Source organism: Mirounga angustirostris, unplaced genomic scaffold (genome assembly GCF_029215605.1).
Source record: "Mirounga angustirostris isolate CCGP_5_RB_7025 unplaced genomic scaffold, mMirAng1.0.hap1 SCAF_8, whole genome shotgun sequence".
Taxonomy (NCBI): domain Eukaryota; kingdom Metazoa; phylum Chordata; class Mammalia; order Carnivora; family Phocidae; genus Mirounga; species Mirounga angustirostris.
In genome coordinates this window covers 115,235,739-115,260,014 of record NW_026991716.1, presented here as the reverse complement: position 1 = coordinate 115,260,014, position 24,276 = coordinate 115,235,739, and the positions used below count along the sequence as shown (strand labels likewise).

The 24,276-nt window shown below is 37.4% G+C and overlaps 2 protein-coding genes across 6 annotated transcripts in view; one reads left to right on the top strand and one right to left on the bottom strand.

Moving 5' to 3' along the window:
- The window catches only part of EYA4 (EYA transcriptional coactivator and phosphatase 4), a 267,602-nt gene that overhangs the window by 153,726 nt on the left and 89,600 nt on the right, over nucleotides 1–24,276 (bottom strand). The window lies entirely within an intron of this gene.
- On the top strand, nucleotides 16,231–17,600 carry LOC123863907 (heterogeneous nuclear ribonucleoprotein A1-like). The gene has a single exon (XM_064598117.1). It carries the CDS (start codon nucleotides 16,287–16,289, stop codon nucleotides 17,247–17,249), a length of 963 nt encoding a protein of 320 aa, XP_064454187.1. The 5' UTR covers nucleotides 16,231–16,286; the 3' UTR covers nucleotides 17,250–17,600.

The window sequence follows — 24,276 nt, the reverse complement described above, 5'->3', positions numbered from 1 at the left end:
ACTGGCAAGGTAACCTTGGGCAAGTCATCCTCCTTAACCCACAGTGTCTACATTTGTCAAACAAACAAAAAAAAAACATCTTATGTATCTCAACTGGTTGCCTGAAGCTATTTTCTATAATGTGCTTTGTAAACTATACAGTTCTCTAAAGCTCAGGTCAGACAATTCTTCTCCATAACACTGCATTCCAGCCACCATGGATTTCTGTCAGTTTCTCGAAAACAAAAAAGATCCTTTCCCCTACCAAGGCCTCTCATTCGTGTTTCCAGTGCCTAGAATGCTCTCCCCCATTCTCTTTTTTTTTTTTTTTTTAAGATTTTATTTATTTATATGACAGAGAGAGACAGCAAGAACAGGAACACAAGCAGGGGGAGTGGGAAAGGGAGAAGCAGGCCTCCCGCTGAGCAGGGAGCCCGATGTGGGACTCGATCCCAGGACCCCGGGATCATGACCCGAGCCGAAGGCAGACGCTTAACGACTGAGCCACCCAGGCGCCCCTCTCCCCCTATTCTCTTAAGACTGGCTGCCTCTCACCCTTGAGATGTCAGCTGAAACTTCACTTTCTCAGACCCTTCTCGATCACTCAATCTAAAGCAGTTTTGCCGTCTTTTCTTGTAGTGCTCTCTCATTTTCCTTCTTAGCGCTGATCACAATTTGCATGTGTTTGTTTGTTTTCACCTAATGCCTGTCTCCCACTTAGCTCACAGACTCCGCAAAAACTGGACCTAGGTCTGTTTTTCCTTCAGTTTATACACAGGGCCTGGCCGAGTGCACAGCCGAGAATGATACTTTACAAAATTTTGTTAACGACTGACTGAATGAATGTGTCAGCATAAGGCTATACCATCTGGGCATTTTAAGAAGCAAATATATGTGAAATTATTTTTAGAAAAATGCTCAATCAAAATAGTTCAACTAGAAAAAAGTGTGGCACTTTAAATGGGTAAAAACTAGGATATCTGAAAAAAAAAATGAGAATGGATGACTCCTTTCCACTGTTACATTTAGAAGTATGACTCTACAGATGAATTTTCCAGTCCAAAAAAAAAAAAAAAAAGACAAGGTTTTTTAGAGTCACCTACCCATGTTCTCCTTTGATCCTGTGAGATAGTTATTATCTCAATTTCACAGAGAAAAATAATTGAAAATTCAGATATTTAGCAACTTTCTCATGGTCACAATAATAATACTCAAATTCAAATTCGGGTCCTTTGATACAAGTCCAGTACCCTCCAGTGCACTACGTTACTTCCACTTTCAAGAGAAGGCTCTGATCAAAGGATTAAGTACAAACATTTTGGTTTCTTACTATCAAATTAGTTTCAGACCAGTGACTTTTGCTGTGTTGAAGCAAGAACTTCAATAAAATTACCAGTAAATCAACAGAAGCTATGAAGTTATCAGTGGGGTTCACCTCAGGGTTTGTTTTACCTTTAACATTTGCTTTAATTCAAACCATATTGAGAGGAAAATATTATGTAGTAGCAAGACTTAGTAATACCTCAGGCAAACTGAGCCTAATGATGTATGTGTAAAATACACATAATTATGTATATATACATACACACATACATACAATTTTTGGTCCTAAATATAATATATAAATAAAAACATGATAAATATAAATTATATAAATATCATACACACATTATTGTTCCCCAAATAACAATAAGCCATACCATAGTATAAAATCTGTGACCCAAGCAAAATTATCAAAAAGACCCCTTTACTCTTGCCTTAATTATAAAACAAACAACCCCAGTGATAAAGAGCCCCATTTTGAGTGAATGCATCTTTAGAGAAGTAAGTGTTAATGAGAAAACAGCTGCTTCTGCATAACACCGTCCTGTGTCTTTGAAAACTACTCAAAACAGTTTAGATTTTTTGGCATGACATGGACTTCGGGCATCTGGATTTATGTCAACTTCTGAAATGTATGGGCTAAGACAAGGTGAGAGACATTTTAGAAAGTTTTCCGAATGATTTCTTCAGTTTAAAAATTATCTTACAGTTAGATCAGGTACTATCATTTAATTAGGATGGAAAGAAGTTACTTCTATAAAATTCATTTTCCTACTTTAACATGCAGATATTTCTGCAAAACAGATTTTTATGAGAATATTAAAGTCCTCCTTTTTCTGCACTAGGAAATGAAAATGGTAAAGTATATACATATATAGAAGACTAGTTAATTTTTTCTGCTCTTCCATAATAGGAAATAAACTCTTAAAGTAGGATTACCTCCCCCCAGAAAGCCAGTTTAGCCAAAAGAGAAATAAGACTACTTAAAAACTACTAAACAAGGGCCATTATAGGGCACCTGGGTGGCTCAGTCAGTTAAGCATCTACCTTTGGCTTAGGTCATGATCCCAGGGTCCTGGGATTGAGCACCCTCCCTCCCCCCGACCCTGTGCTCCCCCTGCTTGTGCACACACACTCTCTCTCTAACAAATAAAATCTTTAAAAGACAAAAGGGGGGCCATTACATGTAATGTAATCATAAATACACAGAAAAAAATTTACTTTTTTTTAATTTAACTTTCAAGATATATAATTATTCTTAACCAAGTTTATCATGAATTATGAATGAAAATAACAGTTTCATCCCAATTCGTGGTTTAAAAAAATGACTGAATGTGATTGACAGAAAAACTGCCTGAGTCTAATTGAACGTTTGGAATTAATTTCTCCTAAACTACTCCACTACACATTAGTTCTAAGAATAGATATTTAAGGTGGTTACTACATAGGTATTAACTATATTCTCATACATTTTCCTATTAGTTACTATGATGCTATAATACCATAGAAGCTCTTACATTTAAAAAAAAAAACCTCACTGGATTAAGTGATGTTCATCACTCTTTTTTTAAATTTTTTTTTAACTTTTTATTTAAATCCTACTTAGTTAACATATAGTGTAATATTGGTTTCAGGACTAGAATTTAGTGATTCCTCACTTACACATAACACCCAGTGCTCATCACAAGCACCCTCCTTGGGCGCCTGGGTGGCTCAGTTGGTTAAGCGACTGCCTTCGGCTCAGGTCATGATCCCGAGGTGCTGGGATCGAGTCCCGCATCGGGCTCCCTGCTCTGCGGGGAGCCTGCTTCTCCCTCTCCCACTCCCCCTGCTTGTGTTCCCTCTCTCACTGTGTCTCTCTCTGTCAAATAAATAAATAAAATCTTAAAAAAAAAAAACAAAAACAAGCACCCTCCTTAATCCCCATCATCCATTAGCCCATCCCCTTCCCCTCTAGCAATCATCACTCTCTCTTTAAAACATTCTGAATAATGCTCTGACACTCTGAATGCTAATGGATAGTAGACTAGTCTTCAGTAAGCTCATTCTCAAAACTCTTTCATATTCATTATACCACTTGGTCGTCATAATACCAAAACAGCAGACTTTGTAACAATAGCCACCATTTCTAAATCTGAAACTGAGCAGATATCACTATGACTTCAGCAGCAGTCAACTCCCACTATCTTCTCTACAGCTTGTGTGGCAACAGCCATGAACAGTAAATAATAACCTCAGAAATAAAAACATTTTAGGAAAACTTCTATAGAATTCTGGTCAAGCACTGATTTCCCTAACATCATCATCACCACCCTCAAAATATGTATCAATACAACTTGAGTCAAACACTTTTAATAATACACATGTATTGGGGCACCTGGGTGGCTCAGTTGGTTGAGCGACTGCCTTCAGCTCAGGTCATGATCCTGGAGTCCCGGGATCGAGTCCCACATCAGGCTCCCTGCTCAGCGGGGGGTCTGCTTCTCCCTCTGACCCGCTTCCCTCTCGTGCTCTCTGTCTCTCATTCTCTCTCTCAAATAAATAAATAAAATCTTAATAATAATAATAATAATAATAATAATAATAATACACATGTATTATGCCATTTGAGTGAAAAACTGAACATAGGTGGCATGATTCTTGACTTTAAGGTTGACAATATGTGTTATCAACTGAATGTTTGCAAATTCACATGCGGAAGCCCTAACCTCCAATGTGATGGTATCTGCAGATGGGATCTTTGGGAGGTAAGTAGGGTTAAATGAAATCATGAGGGGGAGATTAAGGCCCTTACAAAAAGGGAGACCAATGAGTTTGCAGTCTATTTCTCCACCATGGGAGGACTCAGGGAGCAGGTAGCTACCTACAAGCCAGGAAGAGAGTTCTCACCGCAACCAACCATGCTGGCACCTGGATCCTAGACTTCCCAGCCTATAGAACTATGAGAAATAAATTACTGTTATTTAAGCCACCTAGTCTATAATATTTTGTTATGGCAACTCCAGCTAAGACAATATGAAACTATATAATGTAATCATACTGATAATTATTTTTCTAATAAAGGCATGTCCTTTGTCTTATTTTTTATTTATTTATTTTTTTGGTTTTTACATTCGAGAGCCTGGATTCCTACAGCACATAATAATAAAAAATTCAATATGAGAAGCTTAATCTTGGAACTTAAATAATGACACAAAGCTATTTAGAGACCTTACCAAATTATTTATACAGTAATCACTGAGGAAAAACCATCACAAGTAAGTTGAGGACTGGGTTCATCCCCAGGAAACAGTAATCATTAAAGAACTATTTTTCAAAATGATCTGTCTGAACTTCTATGAGGATGTCCATGGCCCCAAAAGATAGATTTGGTATTCTACTCTCCAAAAGCTGCAGCCACAGTCTTAATGAGAAACTGACTATACACTGGGAAAAATCTAGGTTCTACAGACAGGCCCTGTTTCTGTGATTTCCCATAAGCCTCCAAGAGAAAGAAAAAAAAAAAAAAAAACTACATCTTAACCTATTTTCAATGGATCTGAGTCATATCTTCATACAGAGGCTGAATGCCTTCATAAACAGTAATTTTTTCTCACATTTTTTTTCTCTTGGTACAACTTTTAATAAACTGAAGAACTCTAGGTCCTTTCTCTCCTGGAAACTACTCTTTCACTATCAACTATTCTTGTTCCAGAAGTCCTACCAGAAATGAGTCTAAAAATTTTACAGGAATCTTTATAAAAGATTTGACAGAAAAAGAAGCAGTAGAAAGTGGTGGAAGTGAATCAATACACACTTTGGAATCAGGAAGTAGAGAATCTGTGTTCCATCACTGCTGCTTACCAATCATGTGAGATTCTTCATTAGAAAAATTGAGATAAAATAACAGTACCTGAGTCATTCTGCTGAATAAATATGGTGATGAACCTCAAGCATATAGCACAGAATAAACACTCAGGAAACATTAGCTCATCTTTATCTTCTTCCTCTACTATGACTATTATTAATGCTATGACTTTTTAATCCACCACTACCACTACTACCCATAACAATAAGTAACTGTTATTATTACTGGTGGTATGTTCAGTTCTGTAGTTAAAGATTAGGACTTCACCTCTCTGGAACTTATACAAAGTTCGTTCAAAAATTCAGGTAACATTTTGTTACTGAAGCAGTAACCGAGGATTTATAAAGCATATGTAACTGTGCCTTTAATATTACCAACATTGTAAAGTTATGATGGCTGCAATTTTCCTTAAAATACTGTAGCATATAGAAAATATTATTGTGTGGGGGTTACTTAGATAAGCTATGATTTAGGTGTTGCAAGCATTCCATGAATAAAATGCAACAGAGGGGTGACTTTCTCATTTCAGGAAACCCACATTCCGAAGCTACTAAGTCTTCTGGTATCTGTATATTCATCAACAACTAAATATTAGTTCAACAACTATGAAAATGAGAATATTTAATGTCCGAAGTGGGTTTTCACTGATGAAAACAGTAGTAGCCTCTTGACTAGCACTGTGAATGTGAGCAATGAGCTCACACAGATGAGAATAAAACTATTCAAGATAAGTGTTCACTAAAATATTTTAGCAACACTTCCCATTCTTGCATAAATTGAGTATAAAAATCAGAGATGCCTGTAGCCTTCACTTTTAAGATGTCTTTGACTAACTCTGAGCAATCCCAAGCTGAGTCATGAACCATAGAAGATTCTGATTGTCTGATACTGGCCAATAAGGTGAGAGAATCCTGATTTTGGAATTTTGACATTTGTATCAACTGAAACTCCCATGCTAGGTGGTGGTCACAACACCTAAAAAGACAAAGAGCTAGAACTTCTCTGAGCCTATAGAACAAGCTATAGGAGTTTTTTTGTGTGTTTGCTTGCTAAGAAACGTTCAATACATTTTTATATAGAAGACAGAATCTGGCTGAGACTTCATTTTTTACCCAGGAGCAAGGTTTGGAAGGAAGGGTGGATAATCTTCACTCATCTCAACATTAACTACCTAACAGAAGTAAAGAATTGTAATTTCATCATATATCCCACATGGAAGGGCAGGCACACTCATACATCAGTGCTCTTCCCTGGCAAGGTGTTAGAAATAGAATACTGATTAACAGATATTTGAGAAATTTTATGTAAACCTGAAATAGAGGAATGACTCAATAATATAATAATAATAATAATAATAATAATAATAATAATATTATTATTCAGGAAAATTCTCTCCATTGTTACAGAAATAAACATTCTCAGCACAACATATGGTCGTGATTTTTTTTAAATCCATGTGAAATTTATTCAAAGTAGAGAAAATACTACCCACGGTGAGATTTTTATTGTAATACATGCTTGCTTTCATTGGTAATAAACTATGAACTTATTATCATTCGAACTTGTACAAACACGTCTAAAATATCTTTAGTGTTGGGACAGCAAGATTATCAACTTTTCACAATCACCAACCATGATATTTTATGCTAAGACATGTGGAGCTTCATTAGCAGTATTAAATTTGTTGGTTTAGCTAGGGGTCATTGATTTCCCAACTTTCATTCTGCCCTGTAAGACTCTTCCTTTTATTTTTTTATTTTTTTTATTTTTATTTTTTTTAAAGATTTTATTTATTTATTTGAGAGAGAGAATGAGATAGAGAGAGCATGAGAGAGGGGAGGGTCAGAGGGAGAAGCAGACTCCCTGCTGAGCAGAGAGCCTGATGTGGGACTCGATCCTGGGACTCCAGGATCATGACCTGAGCCGAAGGCAGTTGCTTAACCAACTGAGCCACCCAGGCGCCCAAGACTCTTCCTTTTATTAAACTTGGCTTCAACTTTATCTTTCTTTCTGTCTTTCTCCTTTTGGTGCACCTGCAATTCCAGCCCCATGATCATCATGCTTTGTAAATTAAGTCAACTGGTTATGTTCATTAATTATAGCTCTCCAAATGTTTTCTTTTCCATTTATTTTCATTTCTGTTTATTGATGAAACAGTATTAAAGGAAATTTTAAAAGAAAAAATATTCTGCTATTCCATCAAAAAAACTATTGATGTTATGCAGTTTTTCTAGATTCCTTTTAAGATATCTTCCACAGTATCTATGTTATATTACTTTTATATGTATATATGACATTTCAAACCACCTAGGTAAAAGATGAGAAATAAATACTACAAATTATAATGCACATGAACATATTGCATGGTTTCCTTCATTTAATATTAAGTATATTATTTTAAAATATTTCTATGTTGTTCCATTCTTCTCTTTTTAAACTCCAGACCATTCCTCATAATAAATAAAAAAATCTCAAAACAAACTTCCTTTTGAACAAGAGATGATGGGTCATTCCCACGGCAGCCACTGAGTTGTGAGATTATTTTATCAATTTTAGCCAAATTAGAACACATTTTGTACACAAAACAAGGCCTAAAGGACAAAAACTACTGAAATTATAGGCCTAATTGCAATTCTTTCTAGCAACAAAAATATAGATACAAATCAAATGCACATTTAGAAAGTATTTGGCTTTGGGTAAGAATGATGTGTCAGTGTAGGTTTGTCACTTTTTATCAAATGTATCACTGTGGTGTGGATAATGTTGGAGACTATGCATACACAGGGATAGGGAGAATATGAGAACTTTCTCTATATGCTACTCAGTTTTGCTGTGAACCTACTCTAAAAAATAAACTACAGATACTCTAAAAAATAAAGTTTATTAATTAAAAAATATTTGGCAGACTTCAAAAATGTTAAGCTGTAAGGTTTCTGAGATTTAAAGAAATTAGATCTATAGTTCAAGAACAAACAGTAATAAAGTAGGGATTGAATAAATACTATTTTCTCTTCTGTTATTTTTGTCTTTCACATAGCATTAAGTCTTGCCACTTCTTGCTTTAAATTCTTCTTCATGATTGGTTTAAAAATAATCTAAGATGGGTGAGGGGACTAGGCAAAAGGTATAGACAGACAAATTTGGTATTCTCTTATTAACTATTAAAGATGGATGATGGGTATAAGAATTCATTAGGGCCCTTTCTCTACTTTAGTATATGTTTGAAATTTTCCATTAAAAAATACTATTTAAAAAAAAAAAAGTCTCATATGGACATCCATCCCTGACCATGTTAAAGAACTTGTATCAGACTTTCCCCACCTCCCTGTGATAAAACTAGAAATCCAGATAAAATATATAAAACGGTTGGTTTTAGACATTAGACAAAGTCAGCAGAGTAATCCTGCAAAGGAGAGAAATAAAGACAGTGAGCACTACAATGGTAACAGTTTTCTGTCTAGAGTCACTTTCTGCATTGTGAGGCAGGGAGGGGATATCTTAGACAAGAAATCAGCTACCAGAGTTCTGGAAGGTTAAGAAGCCTGAAATTCATGGGGCAGGGTACTGGGGATAACAGAGCTATGCAGACAGAGAGCTCTAGAAATCTTCACGGGGCCCCGTTATGTAGTTGCTAAAACTAAATTGTACACACGTGAGGTTGAAACTCCATATGACAAGTAAGAAAAAAGAATGACCAATGAACTCTAGTCTACAATACGCAGAGTTTACAGAGAACTAGAAGACACTTGCACTGCATCCAGCTGGCGTGGAAAGACCTCAGTGAATGTCTGGGACATTCTGATGAGACCCTGAAAGTTTATGCCTTAATGGTAAGGTAAAACTAATATTAGATTAGGGCTACACTGGACCCACCTAACAACACTTAAAAACAAACTCTAAAATTCAAGCTGACTTGGAAGTTAATTAATGGCTTTCTAAAACACGGCTTAACACTCCATACAGAAAGACAAAAAATCTGGATACTTAGCCCCTAACATTCATTATGTTCAGCATCCCATAAAATGTTACCAGCCGTGCAAAGAAAACATAACCAGGAGAAAAATCAGTCATTAGAAATACAAAGAGAAGTACCAAAGACAATATAATTTGGAGAAATTGATATTAAAACCATTATCATAAATATTCTTGAGAATTTAAATGGAAAAAAAAGAATATAATAAAAAAATGAATTGTGTAAGAAATAATGAAATGGAATTTGTCAAGCTCAAAATATGGAGTATTTAAAATGAAAATAAAGTCACTGGATTAGATTAACAGGAGATTTGGCACTGAAATAGAAAAGATCAGCAAAGTTGGGGACATAGCAAACTAAGACACAGAAAGAAAAAGAAATATTTAAAAAAAAAAGAAAGAAAGAAACAGAGGCTTGTGGGGCAATATTAAGCAATCAAACACATGTATAATTGAGGTGGGAGGGAGCAAAAAAGTGTTTGCATAAAAATGTTAAAAAGGTTTTCCAAATTTGGTGAAAATAAGATTTTAGAAGTAATTGCTCTTTAAATGACACCTTTAATCACAATCTGGGAGAAAATATTACCAATACCTGCATTTGATGAAAGACTTGCCTCCAGAATATGTAAAGAACTCTTACCATCCCAAAATAAGAAATCCAATAATAAATGGGCAAAGGAATTAACCAGACCCTTAACACACACACAAAAGATATACAGTGGTCAATGCCACATGAAATGATGCTCAACATCATTACTACCAGAGAACTGCTGATGAAAAATACAAGGAGATATCACTACACACCCACCAGGAAAGTTAGAATTTGCAAGACAGTACCAGTGTCCATGAGAAGGTGGGACATGTGGAACTCTTAGACATTGTTGGTAAGAATGTAAGATGGCAAAACCATTTCGGAAAATAGTTCGGCAGATTCCTATAAGTGTAAATAGACATTTACCATATGACCTACCAATTCTACTCCCAACTAAGTATTTATCCAAGAAAAATAAAACCATAAATCCTCAGAAGGACTTGTATATGAATGTTCATAGCTTATCCATAATAACCCCCAAAACCTGCAAACAACCTAAATGTTCACCAGCTGCTGAATGGATAAACAATGTGGTAGAGCCACACAATTGGATATTATGCCAGCAATGAAAAGAACAAATTACTGATGCCCTCAAGAATTTGGTGAAGCTCCAAAGCATCATGCTAAGAGAAAGAAGTCAAACAAAAAGATACCACACTGTCTGAATGCATTCAGATGAAATTCTAGAAAAGGTACAACTAATCTATAGTTACAAAAAGATCAATGGTTGCCTGGGCCTGGGGAAAGGGAGATTTACTGATTGCAAAGAGGAATGAGGAATTTCTTGGAGTGAAAGAAGTGTTCGGTATCTTGACTATGGTGGCAGTTACATTGCTGTACACATTTGTCACAACATACCAAACGTTATATTTAAAATGCATGCACTTTATTGTAGGTAACTTATATCTCAATAAATTGGATTTTTAAAAGATCTCCTTCAGATTCAATCCTTCTCCATTACACTTCTCTCCATCTGCACAATGATAATCCTAGTCCAGGACAGTATAGTATGTCTTCTTCGCTGTTACAGAAACCTTCTCCATGCTCTCCCTTTTTTGGAACACAAAGCGAGAGTGGCTTAAAACACTCTTCCTCAAACTGCAGGATGTGGCTCTTTACTGGGTCATAAAATTGAACCCAGAATTGTTTTATGCCATGGAATAGAAATATCAGAATGTCCTGTGCACAATAAAGTATATTTTCATAAAACTTTAAGAGTATGTGTGTGTGGTGTGTGTGTGTGTGTTCAGTAGCTATGCAAAATATTTGTGACCATGAGTCTAAACTAAAAAAGGAAAATATGAAGGTCTCTGCTCCAAATACAAAATAGACTATGCTTAAAGCTATTCAATGCCTTCCCACTTACTGCACTTCACATAAAAGCCAAACTTTACACTGTGGGATCTAAGGTCACCTTTATAATTACATTGTAACAAACATGGTCCCTGCCTACTTCCCCAACCTGGCCTTGCTCGGCTTTCTCCTTCACTCACTGCACTCCAGCCTGTCATCCTGTTTGCTGTTCCCCAAACACAGTAAGCTCCTTTCTGCTTTCCAGTTTCTTCATTTTATAGCCCATTGTCTAGAAGCTCTGCCCCAGATTTCTGAATGGTTCCTTTTCTTGTCAGTTTGGTTTCTGCTCAGACCTCACCATCTCAAAGACACCTTCACTAACTACTCTGTAAATTAGCCACTACTCCTAGGCTAGCGCTCTCTACCACAGCATTTTGTTTTACATCTTTTTTTTAATTATGTTCATTTAGTCAGCATGTAGTACATAATTAGTTTTTGTTTTACATCTTTACAGCACTTAGGTCTATGGAAAATTAGCTTCTTCATAGTTAATCTGATGACTATCTGTCACCCTCTTCCCCTGAAATGGATTGGAAGTTTCACATGAAGATGTACTTTCTTGACCTCCTGGTTGGACATAGCCCCCACCACTCTGTACCACTTTTCACCCAAAGCATTTCACATGTTGACATTATTGCCTGGGCCTCAAGGTACCTCGTTCTGGCATACACTCATGAGTCCTAGCTATCGGAATAAGAGACTAGCACTAATTGGTAACTATTACCGAATGAAGATACAAGTTCCTAATAAAATTTAGACACAGTCATTCACTCATTCGTTCATTTATCCATTCATACACATTAGCCCAGTAAATGTTTAGTGAGTGCCTAATATGTGTCTCCCCTAAAAGAGACAAGGAAGTAAGTCATGGAGATATTTGACCCGTAAGTTTCTAGGCAGGGGATAAAGTACAAAGGCCCTTAGGATGATGTCCTGGTGTATTCAAAGACCACAACCCGCTAATTTGGCTAGAGTACAGCACCGAGGAAAAGAGAAATAGGAGGTAATATCAAAGTGGCAGCCAAGGGCCTGATCAATCATGCAGAGCCTTTTAGGCCACTCTAGAACTATGACTTTGATGCTGAGTGAGACTGGCAGCCAGTGGAAGGTTTAAGTAGAGGAATGACCTGATCTGACTGAAGTTTTAAAACACTCACTTTGGGCTGTGAAAGAATATGCCATAGGAAGACAAGCAAGGAGGTTCTACAACCATACAGATGGAGATGGAGCTCCCTGGGCCAGGCCTCATAGAAATAAAAATACTGGACGTTGATCGCATTCTGGTTATATTTTAAGGGTAGAGACAACAGTATTGTTGATGGATTTGATGTCTGCAGAGCAGGAGAAAGGTGAAGGCTGGAGATAAAAACGTGTGAATCTTCATCATCAAAATGGTATTTAAAAATACAGGGACTGGATAAATCGAGCATGAAGGAAATATCCAATGTGGAAAGATAAGAGAGATGAAAAGAGTGCCCATTACATACATCTGAAGGTTTCCATTTATAGCATATGTAAGCAAGAGTGATACTAGAGCAACCTGGTATCGTCGATTGTGAAAGGCGGAAGACACTGAAAATATCCCCTGCCACATGAGGAAACTCAGTGCTAGAGAACAAAATGACTTTGTAAAAGTCATATAACTAGTATGGCAGAGCCCGGACATGAACAAGGCCCACCTGATCACCTGAGCTACTCACGCCCATAAGATAGGCCTCTCATGGTAACATTTAAACACAATCCTCACACAGAAAAAGATGGATCTAATCTGGAGTAGAAAATCCACACTGACTATTTATTGAATGAATACAAAGTTATGACCAGTCCATAAAGTATGGATTTCTCTCAAAGCCTAGAAGCCCCCATGAAAAGAAGCATAGAGGGTCTAGAATCAGATGTCCTCAGTTTACTAGGTAGGGACGTGACCTTGGACAAGTTCTTTAACTCTGTGGCTCAGTGTCATCATCTCTAAAATGAGCATAACAATCATTACCTATGTGTCGAGTTGTGGGCATTAAATAGGATAATCTATGAAAAATGCTGACCATAAGGCTTGGTACAGAGTAATTCATGATAAGGGTTAGCATTGATGATTTCTCTACCCTGTGCCAAATCTAGGCAGCTGCCTTGCCTTTTCGGTATTTACTATTAGATATGATAGCTATAAAACAGGGGATGGGGAGATGTGCATAATCACCATTTCGCATGACACTTCCACTCTAAGTCTCATTTTAAGGGTATAATTTACACATTTTACACTCACAAGTTAGAAGGGGAAAGAGTTGTGTACAATATATTTTGAGATAAAAAAATGAAAAAATAAAATCATCACTATCTTTCCTTAAGAACCTCATAAAATAAAATACACATTTTAAATTCTCATAAAGAGAAACTGAAAAGCATATGAAAACCAACTACAATGAAAGTGTAGAGAAATATATAAGATAAATATCATGATCAGAAATTCATGTGAATGGAGATATATAGAAAGAATATCATAAAATGCTGAACAAAGTTGACAGGAGAAGGTCAATCATACAAAGGAATGGAGTATTTTGCTCCCACTTCTCTCAAGTGTCTGGTCTTCTCCAAAGCCCTCCTCATGGCAGACTTCCCACTTTCTTCTTTGACCCTTATAATAACACACTGCAATTATTTGTTCAACTGTCTATCTTCAAGTAACCATGGGCTCCTTAAAGGAAGGACTGGATCTTCACCATTACAAAAACGTATCACCCAAGACTTTGTAAATGTATTTTGGTCATACCTCATCACTAAAACAACTCTTATATTTCCATAAGCCTTCAGCTGTAGAAAAAGGAAAAGCCCTTCTGCCTCATGTGTAGTCCTGGGCACACTATGGTGTGGGGGTTAAGACTCAGAATCTAGAGTCAGCCTGACATGATGAAAATCCGCACTTGGCCACTCTTGAGCTATGTGACCGGGGCAAACTACTGCCCCATCACTGTAAAATGGGCATGCCTGCCAGATAAAGTGGATAGAAGATAGAATAAAATCAGTTATGCAAAGGATTTAGCTTCTAGTGACAAAGGAATCACCCAATAAATATTAGCCACTATTTTGAGAAAAGGATAGTTAAGGAACTGTACCAACAAGCAGAAAAGAGATAATTTTAGAATATCCTGACTATAATTTGGAGTCCACAAGGTTTCTAAGCATGAGATTTTTAAAATTTTATCAATTGTAATCGATCTGAGGAAGCGTTCCTTTAATACTAATTCCAGTTATTTATTTCTACTCTTTTTAAAGCCCAAACTGTACATTCTCTAAGTATATGTAAGAAAGACTATGCAACTACCCCTTGGAAGATAATCTATATTAAATTTTAGTGCAAAGTCTGACCAAAATTAAAATTGTTTAAACCTATAATTAAAAAAAATACACTTCATACCTCTGGAGCACAGTGGAAACATAACCTAAAAAGCTTAAAAGACAAATGGATGAACAAATAATTTCAATCATATCAAGCAATAATTTCCCTAAAGCAGTTTCCTCTCCAAATTACTAAGCCTGACACAGTCCCCACAGGTGGGTTCCGGTGAGTGCACTCAACTGAGGGAGGTAATCTATACCCTCAAGCTCTTTGCAGGTCTGTATTCTACCAAACCTTTCATTCCAGGTAACCAGGGTTGGAGTAACTCTGAATTAGAAACACCCTTTCTCTGAAGATGTCCTTATCTTCTCCTAAGCATTACATATCGTACAGAGGTAAATAGTAAAATACATTTCAGAATGCCCTGAAAATTGAGGGACAATATGATGAATAGACTATTTTTATTACAGAATCACTTTTCTGAAAATTGAACTAGACAAATTCACATTTTACTTACAATTATTCTCAATTTTAAGTTTTAAAGATTGAACTAAAATATGATCAAAAATAGGTACGTTGCCTCTTGTTACTGAAACATAGGATGAAACAGAAAAGCCTAGTCAATCATCTCTTTACATATGCTGTTTGCATTCCACTTTCAGTTGATTTATAAAACATAAATAATATAAAAATTTTAAGGAATTTACATAATTCTACCTCCAATATCAATATCATCAGAATTGAGAAATTTACCGGCTTACCTCCTAAAAATATTATTAATGGATAATAAAACTGATAATCGACAAAGTTGATGACTTATCTTTGGAAGTTAAAAGTTAAATACCCAGGTTTTGGACTTACATTTTTAATCAAAAATACTTGAGTAATGGGGTACTTGGGTGGCTCAGTCAGTTAAGCATCCCATCCGACTCTTGGTTTTGGCTCAAGTCATGATCTCAGGCTCAAGGGATCGGATTGAGCCCTGCGTTGGGACTCTGGCTCAGTGAGGAGTCTTCTTGTCCCTCTCCCTCTGCTCCCCCCCCCCCCGCCTCTTTCTCTCTCTCTCTTTCTCTCTTTCAAATAAATACATAAAATCTAAAAAAAAATACTTTAGTACATCTTCATTTGTGTGTGTCTCTGCAAAGATATATCATACACATCATATTTAGTATCCCTATTCCTCATAAGATTGTGGGAAAGTTTAGTTTGTTAAAAGAGATTGGCCAAATAATCCATGCTACAAAATATAACTTTTCATAAGACCCAAGTGGCAAAGTCTATACATTCCATCCTTGCCACTTCATGTCCATGTAAGAGCTGCAGTAAACTATAAGCAAACTATATGGAAAAATCATGCTTAATGATTTTCTTTCTTCCACAAAATAACTTTGTACATCTTTTCTTTTGAACCATTAAATCTATTATTCATTTTTAAAAGCTAGATTAGATTATAGTTCCATATATACATATACTTATGAAAACAGCATGTCAATAGCTAACATTTTTACTTAATTAAAGAAACTTGGAGGAATATCCAGTATTCTTTCAGAAGTAAGACTGTTTATTTCCAAACTGGAAGGCCATCTATTTAATCAGATTAAACAGAAAGGAGAAAAACCCAAGGAATTTGTGGTATTTTTAGGACATAAGCCAATAAGTTTCTCAGTTCTGATGATATTGACACATGGCATAATATTACATAAATGCCATAAAAGTTTTACATCATTCATGTTGTTACAAAACAAATGAAAATGCATGAATAAAGGAAGAGATGCCACTTTGATATGATTAAAAAATATTTATCAAAATCCACAATTGGGCTTTTCCTTTCTGCCCATGGACGCCGCCGAGTAAGCATCGTTAAAGTCTCCCCTCCCACCGCCGTCATGTCTAAGTCAGAGTCTCCCAAAGAGCCTGAACAGCTGCGGAAGCTCTTCATCGGAGGTTTGAGCTTTGAAACAACCGATGAGAGTCTGAGGAGCCATTTTGAGCAATGGGGAACGCTTATGGACTGTGTGGTAATGAGAGATCCAAACACCAAGCGCTCCAGAGGCTTTGGCTTTGTCACGTATGCCACTGTGGAGGAGGTGGATGCAGCCATGAACGCAAGGCCACACAAGGTGGATGGGAGAGTTGTGGAACCAAAGAGGGCTGTCTCAAGAGAAGATTCTCAAAGACCTGGTGCCCACTTAACTGTGAAAAAGATTTTTGTTGGTGGCATTAAAGAAGACACTGAAGAACATCATCTAAGAGATTATTTTGAACAGTATGGGAAAATTGAAGTGATCGAGATCATGACTGACCGGGGCAGTGGCAAAAAGAGAGGTTTTGCTTTTGTAACATTTGATGACCATGACTCTGTAGCCAAGATTGTCATTCAAAAATACCATACTGTGAATGGCCACAACTGTGAAGTAAGGAAAGCCCTATCTAAGCAAGAGATGGCTAGTGCTTCATCCAGCCAAAGAGGTCGAAATGGTTCTGGAAACCTTGGTGGTGGTCGTGGAGGTGGTTTTGGTGGGAATGACAACTTTGGTCGTGGAGGGAACTTCAGTGGTCGAGGTGGCTTTGGTAGCAGTCGAGGTGGTGGTGGATATGGTGGCAGTGGGGATGGCTATAACGGATTTGGTAATGATGGAAGCAACTTTGGAGGTGGCGGAAGCTATAATGATTTTGGCAATCACAACAATCAATCCTCAAATTTTGGACCCATGAAAGGAGGAAATTTTGGAGGCAGAAGCTCTGGCCCCTATGGTGGTGGAGGCCAATACTTTGCCAAACCACGAAACCAAGGTGGCTATGGTGGTTCCAGCAGCAGCAGTAGCTATGGCAGTGGCAGAAAGTTTTAATTACTGCCAGGAAACAAAGCTTAGCAGGAGAGGAGAGCCAGAGGAGGGACGGGGAAGCTACAGGTTACAACAGATTTGTGAACTCAGCCAAGCACAGTGGTGGCAGGGCCTAGCTGCTACAAAGAAGACATGTTTTAGACAATACTCATGTGTATGGGCAAAAAACTCGAGGACTGTATTTGTGACTAATTGTATAACAGGTTATTTTAGTTTCTGTTCTGTGGAAAGTGTAAAGCATTCCAACAAAGGGTTTTAATGTAGTTTTTTTTTTTTTTTTTTTTTGCACCCATGCTGTTGATTGCTAAATGTAATAGTCTGATCATGACGCTGAATAAATGTGTCTTTTTAAAATGTGCTGTGTAAAGTTAGTCTACTCTGACGCCATCTTGGTATACTACCCCAACAATGTGAAGTTAGAATTCCTTCAGGGTGATGCCAGGTTCCATTCGAAATTGATTTGCAACCTGCTTGGGCACAGACGCCATTGTCTCCACAAACCTTGGTGTAGTTGAACTGACAGTTAATGTGTTGTGACCTGGAGTTCACCATTAAAAGGGTCACCCAAGCAAAGTCCTGGAGTTTATTTGGTTATTAATATGATTGTTGGCACATCCTATGCAATATATCTAAATTGAATTATGGTATCAGATAAAATTATAGATGGGATTAAAGCTTGTGTATCATCCATTATCATGTGTAATCAATAAACGATTTAATATTCTCTTGAAAAAAAATCCACAATTGGTTATGTATACATGCACATTTATACACAATACTATATTGAAATATATTTCATTTATATAATTTATAAATATATAGTATATAAACATATATGATATTTAACAAATGCCGTCTCATTTAAATACTAACTTTGTCTAAAGGCAGTTTTCTTCAATTGTTTTACTACCTAAAATTGATCAAAGTATAAATGGAACCAAATCAGACTGTAAAACTAACCCAAAATCTTGACCAATCAGATAAGACTGATATAGTAAGTTTATATAGTCATAAGCAAAAGCAAACTTCTCAAAAAACTGAAACATAGCTTTAAATCTGTCAAACTATTTTTAAAAAATCAAAAAACATCAGAAATATTTTCAAAAGTAAAAAGAACATGGACATCCCATATCACACATACTTGAAATCACAAGGTCCTAGATCTACTTCAGTACAGAAACCAAGGACCTGCGATAAGTCAGCTAGGTCATCTAATCATGGACCTGGGTCTCCTGGCTTCCAGTGCAATGCCCTTGGCATATAACTGTGCCTAACATTAATCAATGGTCAACACATGCTTATGTATTTCCCTGTAATGCTCTGCTTCACTACCTTCATCTGTACCCACACTGAAGAATCTCCTGTTCTCTCTTCTCATCACAAGAACAGCAGGTCACTTTTATATCAGAGTATGACAAACAAGGCCAAAGTAATGATTTCTTTAATAGTGAATAAAAATCATTGATAAATAAATGGCTATCAAATTGTAAGACTTTGGGGAAAATATTTTTCTGGTAAGATAAACTTTGTAAATATGAGTCCATAATATTTGATTTCCTACCCTGTAGTAAGAAAATATTCATAATATGTGGACACTTTCTTACTATATGTAAATATGTATAAGTATTTATGAAAAATATAGTTCTCCTTTAAGTACAACATTCTTCCTTTTTTATTTTGAAATAGCAACCACTATCTCAAATAAGAAAATAAATATATAAATACTTTGTAAATGGCATAATGGTGTGCTATTTGTTATAATTAGTCTTTGTTAAGTCTATTAAAGCAAAGGCATCAGAATACAATTAAATAATGTGTGTATGGTGGCGGGTCGGAGGGTTGGGGTGGAAAGCTAATTGTTGGTGGTGGAGGTAGAGGGATTGTTGGGCTAGGGTGGGGCTAGTTGCTAGGGAATGAGACTAATACCCATCCGGATACTTGCTGAAATTGAATCCCACTTGTAGGATCAAGGTCTAAACGAGAAAAACAAAATGGAGAAAGAGGGCTGAGACCCAAGGAGGGCAGAGAAGAGACAGTAAAAGAGTATACAAGTAAAGTAGGAAATGAAAACCACTAACAGATCTAAAGTAAAAGACAAATCACAGACCCATCCCAGTAAATTCAATTCAACTGAGGAGTCATATGCAGGAACGAAATCTGCTAATGGGTACAGTTTTGTTCTGATGGATCTCTTCACAATTGAGCTTTTGTTGGGTTAGCCTAAGGTCAAGCTCTTCTTAAAGTGGCCTCACTCCTTCATTCCCCAGGGTATCTGCACGTAATCTAGAACAGTTCATGAAACATTTCAAAGATCAATTTACTCCCTACCTCCTGAGAAGAAACTTATAAAACCAATAAATCAAAGAACTCAAAATAGCCATTGATCTGTAAGCTATCATTATTTATGGCAACTGCTCATTCCTCTGTAACTTACAAAATAAATGACACACAAATTCATTCTATCAAAATCATAAAGATCAATAAGCCCAATACAGATAATAGTGTTCAGAATACAGAACTATTAGCACAGTGCACAACTAGATATCAAGTCTGTACTATATAAAAGATATACCAGCATTGAAATATAAGAGAATTTTCACCATTAAAACAAATCAGTGCTGTTTTAGTTTATATCAAAACCTCCTTGATGATTCATATATACTGAATAAAGATTTCAGAAATTCCAAATTCTCTTGTCAATATCTATTTACCCTAGCCAGACCTAGATATAAAAATGCCAAGGAGGGGCTCCTGGGTGGCTCAGATGGTTAAGCGTCTGCCTTCAGCTCAGGTCATGATCCCAGGGTCCTGGGATCGAGCCCCACATCGGGCTCCTGGCTCAGTGAGGAGCCTGCTTCTCCCTCTCCCTCTGCCTCTCTCCCTGCTCATGCTTTCTCTCTCTCTCTCTGTATCTCTGTGTCTCAAATGAATAAATAAAATCTAAAAAAAAAAAAAAAAAAAGCCAAGGAATTATAGTAAGAAGGATAAATTCACCGTATGCCTTAAGTCAAGTTCAGAAAGATATTAGAAACCACATGTGTAACAGTGGATATTTTAAAATGGACAGCAGCAATGTACCTTGTTCTCAGATAATCCTGGGTAATAAAGGACTTAAATTTAGATGCTTATGACAAAACAGTCATTCCCTGCCCCGATTGGCCTGCTGACCTCTATTTGTCTCCCTTTGCCCATGATGGGTCCATACAATTGTCTTGAAATTCAGCATATTTGGCTAGACAATGAAAATGTGTCCAGGCTTCATGAAGCCCTTCTGGGGACTGGAACTGCCTATGTACCTTACTTATACCAAAGGGCTAGAATTCATCCTTAGATTTTTATCAGACCAGATCGAAAATGGCTTCATGGTACCACCCACCTGACTCTACCCTGCCACAGAAAAAACCTACAGATGTTGGTTCCAATCTAGGCTAGTCTCAACTTCAACTCATTTGCTGAGATTTTATGATCTGGATTTGGTGCTCACGGTCTTATAGTCAGTAAATTGCCCCTAAGCCCTGACCATTGTGAGTTAATGCCCCTGGTCAGTCAGCCTATTTAGGGTCCCAGCATGTTTCCAATGACACCTCAAGATATTTTTGAGAACCTTCAGTAGCATTAAACCACAAACTCTCATATAATTAACCTTGATTTTGACTATGAGAAGACATGTTACAAAAGTAAACAGGTTGAAAAAAATGTCTTCAGTCACTTGGGGAGAGAGCTGAAAATCAAATTTCAGTAGATGCTATCCATTCCACACTAACTATTCACTTGTTGAATGGTAAGCTTTTTTTTCCCCCTTAAGTGGTAGTTGGCTTAAAGCCACCATCCCCATTAGCTACATAGTTGGTGAGAAACAGTGGAAATTTTTTTGTCCTACTTATCTAGAAATCTGGCTCTCCCTTAGCTGGTCATTTGTGAGTCAATGTTTTTTTTTATTCACCTATTGCAAAAGTCCTTTGTTTCAATGACAGAAAAGAATTTTCTAAATTCTGTTCAATGCTACACCTCCAAACTAGAATTTATTAGACTATTTTTATTTGGTAGTTCATAAAGCCAAATTCATCTGGGATTTAAAGTTTAACATTATACCTGACTCTACAAAGGACTCCACTGTTAATGTTTGTCCATATCTCTCGGGAAGGGATCCAGATTAATTCACATGGTAATACAGAAAGAGTAATGGCTTTGACCAAAATGTGGCCTGAGTATCAATCCTAGCTTTACCACTTAACTTTAAAATTTAAACTACCACCTAGGCTAAATTCATCCATATGTCCATCCAATCATTTATTCATTCAACTAACACTGAATGGATACCTACCATGTTTGAAGTACTTTATAGGCACTCAGGGATAAGGCATGAATGAAACAGACAAAAATCTCTGCTTTGTTGATGTATGCATTCTAGTGGAGTTGAATAGACAAGTAAGTAAAATACACAATATGTCAGATGATGATAAGGTCTGTGAGAAAATGTAGCTGGAAAAGAAATTAGAGAGGATTGGGATGGTTTGATAAGGTAATACTTATACAGAGACCTCACAGACATGAGAGAAGGAAGTCTAAGTATAAATGGGAGACAAATCTTCCAGGGGAAGGATGTGTATGACTTCCAACACAGAACTGTGCTTTGAGGGTCTGAAAACAGCAAGGAGGCCAAGGAGCTGCAAAGGAGTGAGAGAAAGGACTCCAAGCTGAGGTCCGCAGGGATGGTGACACTGATGTCATTGAGCCTTGTGGTCCAATAAAGATGGGCTTCTCTGTAAGTCACACGGGAAGTCAATGGAAGGTTGGAGCGGAGGAGTGGCATTACTCATGTAAATTTTCAAAAAAATCACTCTGGCTGCTGTGTGAAGAAAGAAATGTAGAGGGGCAAGTGAACACAAAGGAAGATTTCTTCAAGCCTGTGCCTCTCATCAGCATGAAATTAGAGAAGGTGATGAGCAGTGGTTAAAGTATGGATGAATTTTGAAGATTTGGCCAACACGATTTGCTGGTGCACTGGATTTTAAATGGAAGTCACTTATCGTGTAGCCAAAGACTTAGAAAATGATAAAGTGCAATTCCTCCTACATTTCCACCTGCTGTTGTATATACCCTGGGCATTCACCCTGGATCTGAGTATCCCGAACACACATTTTAACAGGTCTTTTAAGGAAGATTCTGCAAAATGAGGCATAGACAAACATACTGAACCGATGTCTAGGCTACCCGAAGGACCTACATTGTGGGAATGTGAAGAGAGGAATTAGGGTGACCTTGAAAGCACTCCAGGTCAAAGACACCCATGCCCTTTCAAATGGCACAAGTCCTGAGTGAAAGATGTGTATGTTCAAGGGGTAAAGGCAGAAGAAGCAGCATTCTTGTATCCAGAGGAGTGGTCCAAAACCAATCTGGCAAAAAAACAAGACATGAGAGTCTACAAACTGCTGCTTTGCTTTTAAATTCTGCTTGTCTGTGTCTATAACCACAATCCCTCCAGTAAACAGAAAGGGTGTGAAATGAACTTTTGCCCACACTTTAACACGGTAAGCTTATGTATACTCCTAACATTGGTGACATTTTTTTTTTAACCCACTTCAATGGATATGACAAATTCTGGTACTGTGACTTAACATTCCCTTCTCTTTTAAGTCCTTCCCACTACCTTATACTAACCTCTAACCATATTGGTTGCTAAATTTTACCAATCCCATGATCAATCTTCCAAACTGCTTGTTGGTTTCAGCTACTATTTTACACACCTCTGTAAACCACCCTTGGCCATCATCCCTGATGATTCAACATCATGTTACTGGCCTTTTCTGCCCTCTGGAAGCAGTCCTTCAATGCCTCCAAGTCATTGACCTCCCACGTCCTTCTCCACTTTAGCTACTTATAAACATCTACCTGGACCTTGTCATATTGGTTATTAATCAACCCATCAGAGCTTAAACTCTTAGTAGACCCTCTCTAAACACAAGCTCTTCTTTTTATCACTTCAGAAACCACATTTCCACTGAATATTCTGCCCACACTGTAGGTTACAGGCCCCTTCTGGTTGTCATGTTTCATTAGGCAGCCAGGAATCCATGATCATCCTCTCAGAGGATAATCTTACCAATAAGCAAGAATGACTTTTTCCCTCTCATTTCTCTTGCATATTTCCATTTCCTCTCCAGGGACGATCTCTGCTTTGCAGACACACATAATCATATTTCCCCAATCCTAAAAACAAACAAATCTGATATTCTTCCACTGATGGCTCTGTACCACCTCTGGCCATTTAAACCAGTCTGACCTAACTGCAACCATCATACACCTGCTGGTCTCTAAAGGCAGACAGCAAACACACTGGGGTTTACAGCAACTGCTTAGATATTCAGAAGCTACAGCTCCACTCACCCCCAAGAGCAATTTGGACTTTGTATCTGAACTTGTCTCCTTCAGAGGTTTAACAAAACTGAACTAGGGGGGTTGCCTGGGTGGCTCAGTCGTTAAGCATCTGCCTTCGGCTCAGGTCGTGATCCTAGGGTCCTGGGATCGAGCCCCGCATCGGGCTCCCTGCTCAGCGGGAAGCCTGCTTCTCCCTCTCCCACTTCCCCTGCTTGTGTTCCCTCTCTTGCTTTGTCTCTCTCTGTCAAATAAAAAAAAAAATCTTAAAAAAAAATGAACTGGGTCTCTCCTGATGGACCTCACTACCTTGTGCTGCTTTAACAGAAATCTAAAAAAGCAGTCCCTTTTCCTGGCCACGTAGCCAGCTGCCTTTACGGGCTATACAACTTCTTACCAAATGATGAGTTCATCAATGATGATTTGTGCAAAGACATATGACATGTCTGTGGCCCAGTTTGCAAAGAACCCTGTCTCCTGATATCCAGCACAACACGTTCCTTACCACACCCTGCATTCCCAACACTGATTTCAGTACCTAATAAGGTCTTCTTGTAGTGATAAAAAGGACTATGACAATCAATGCATAGAAGAGTCTAGTACATAATGTATCTCCCTGTTTCTGAGATGACAAAAAAAGGCAAGTAATTGGTGA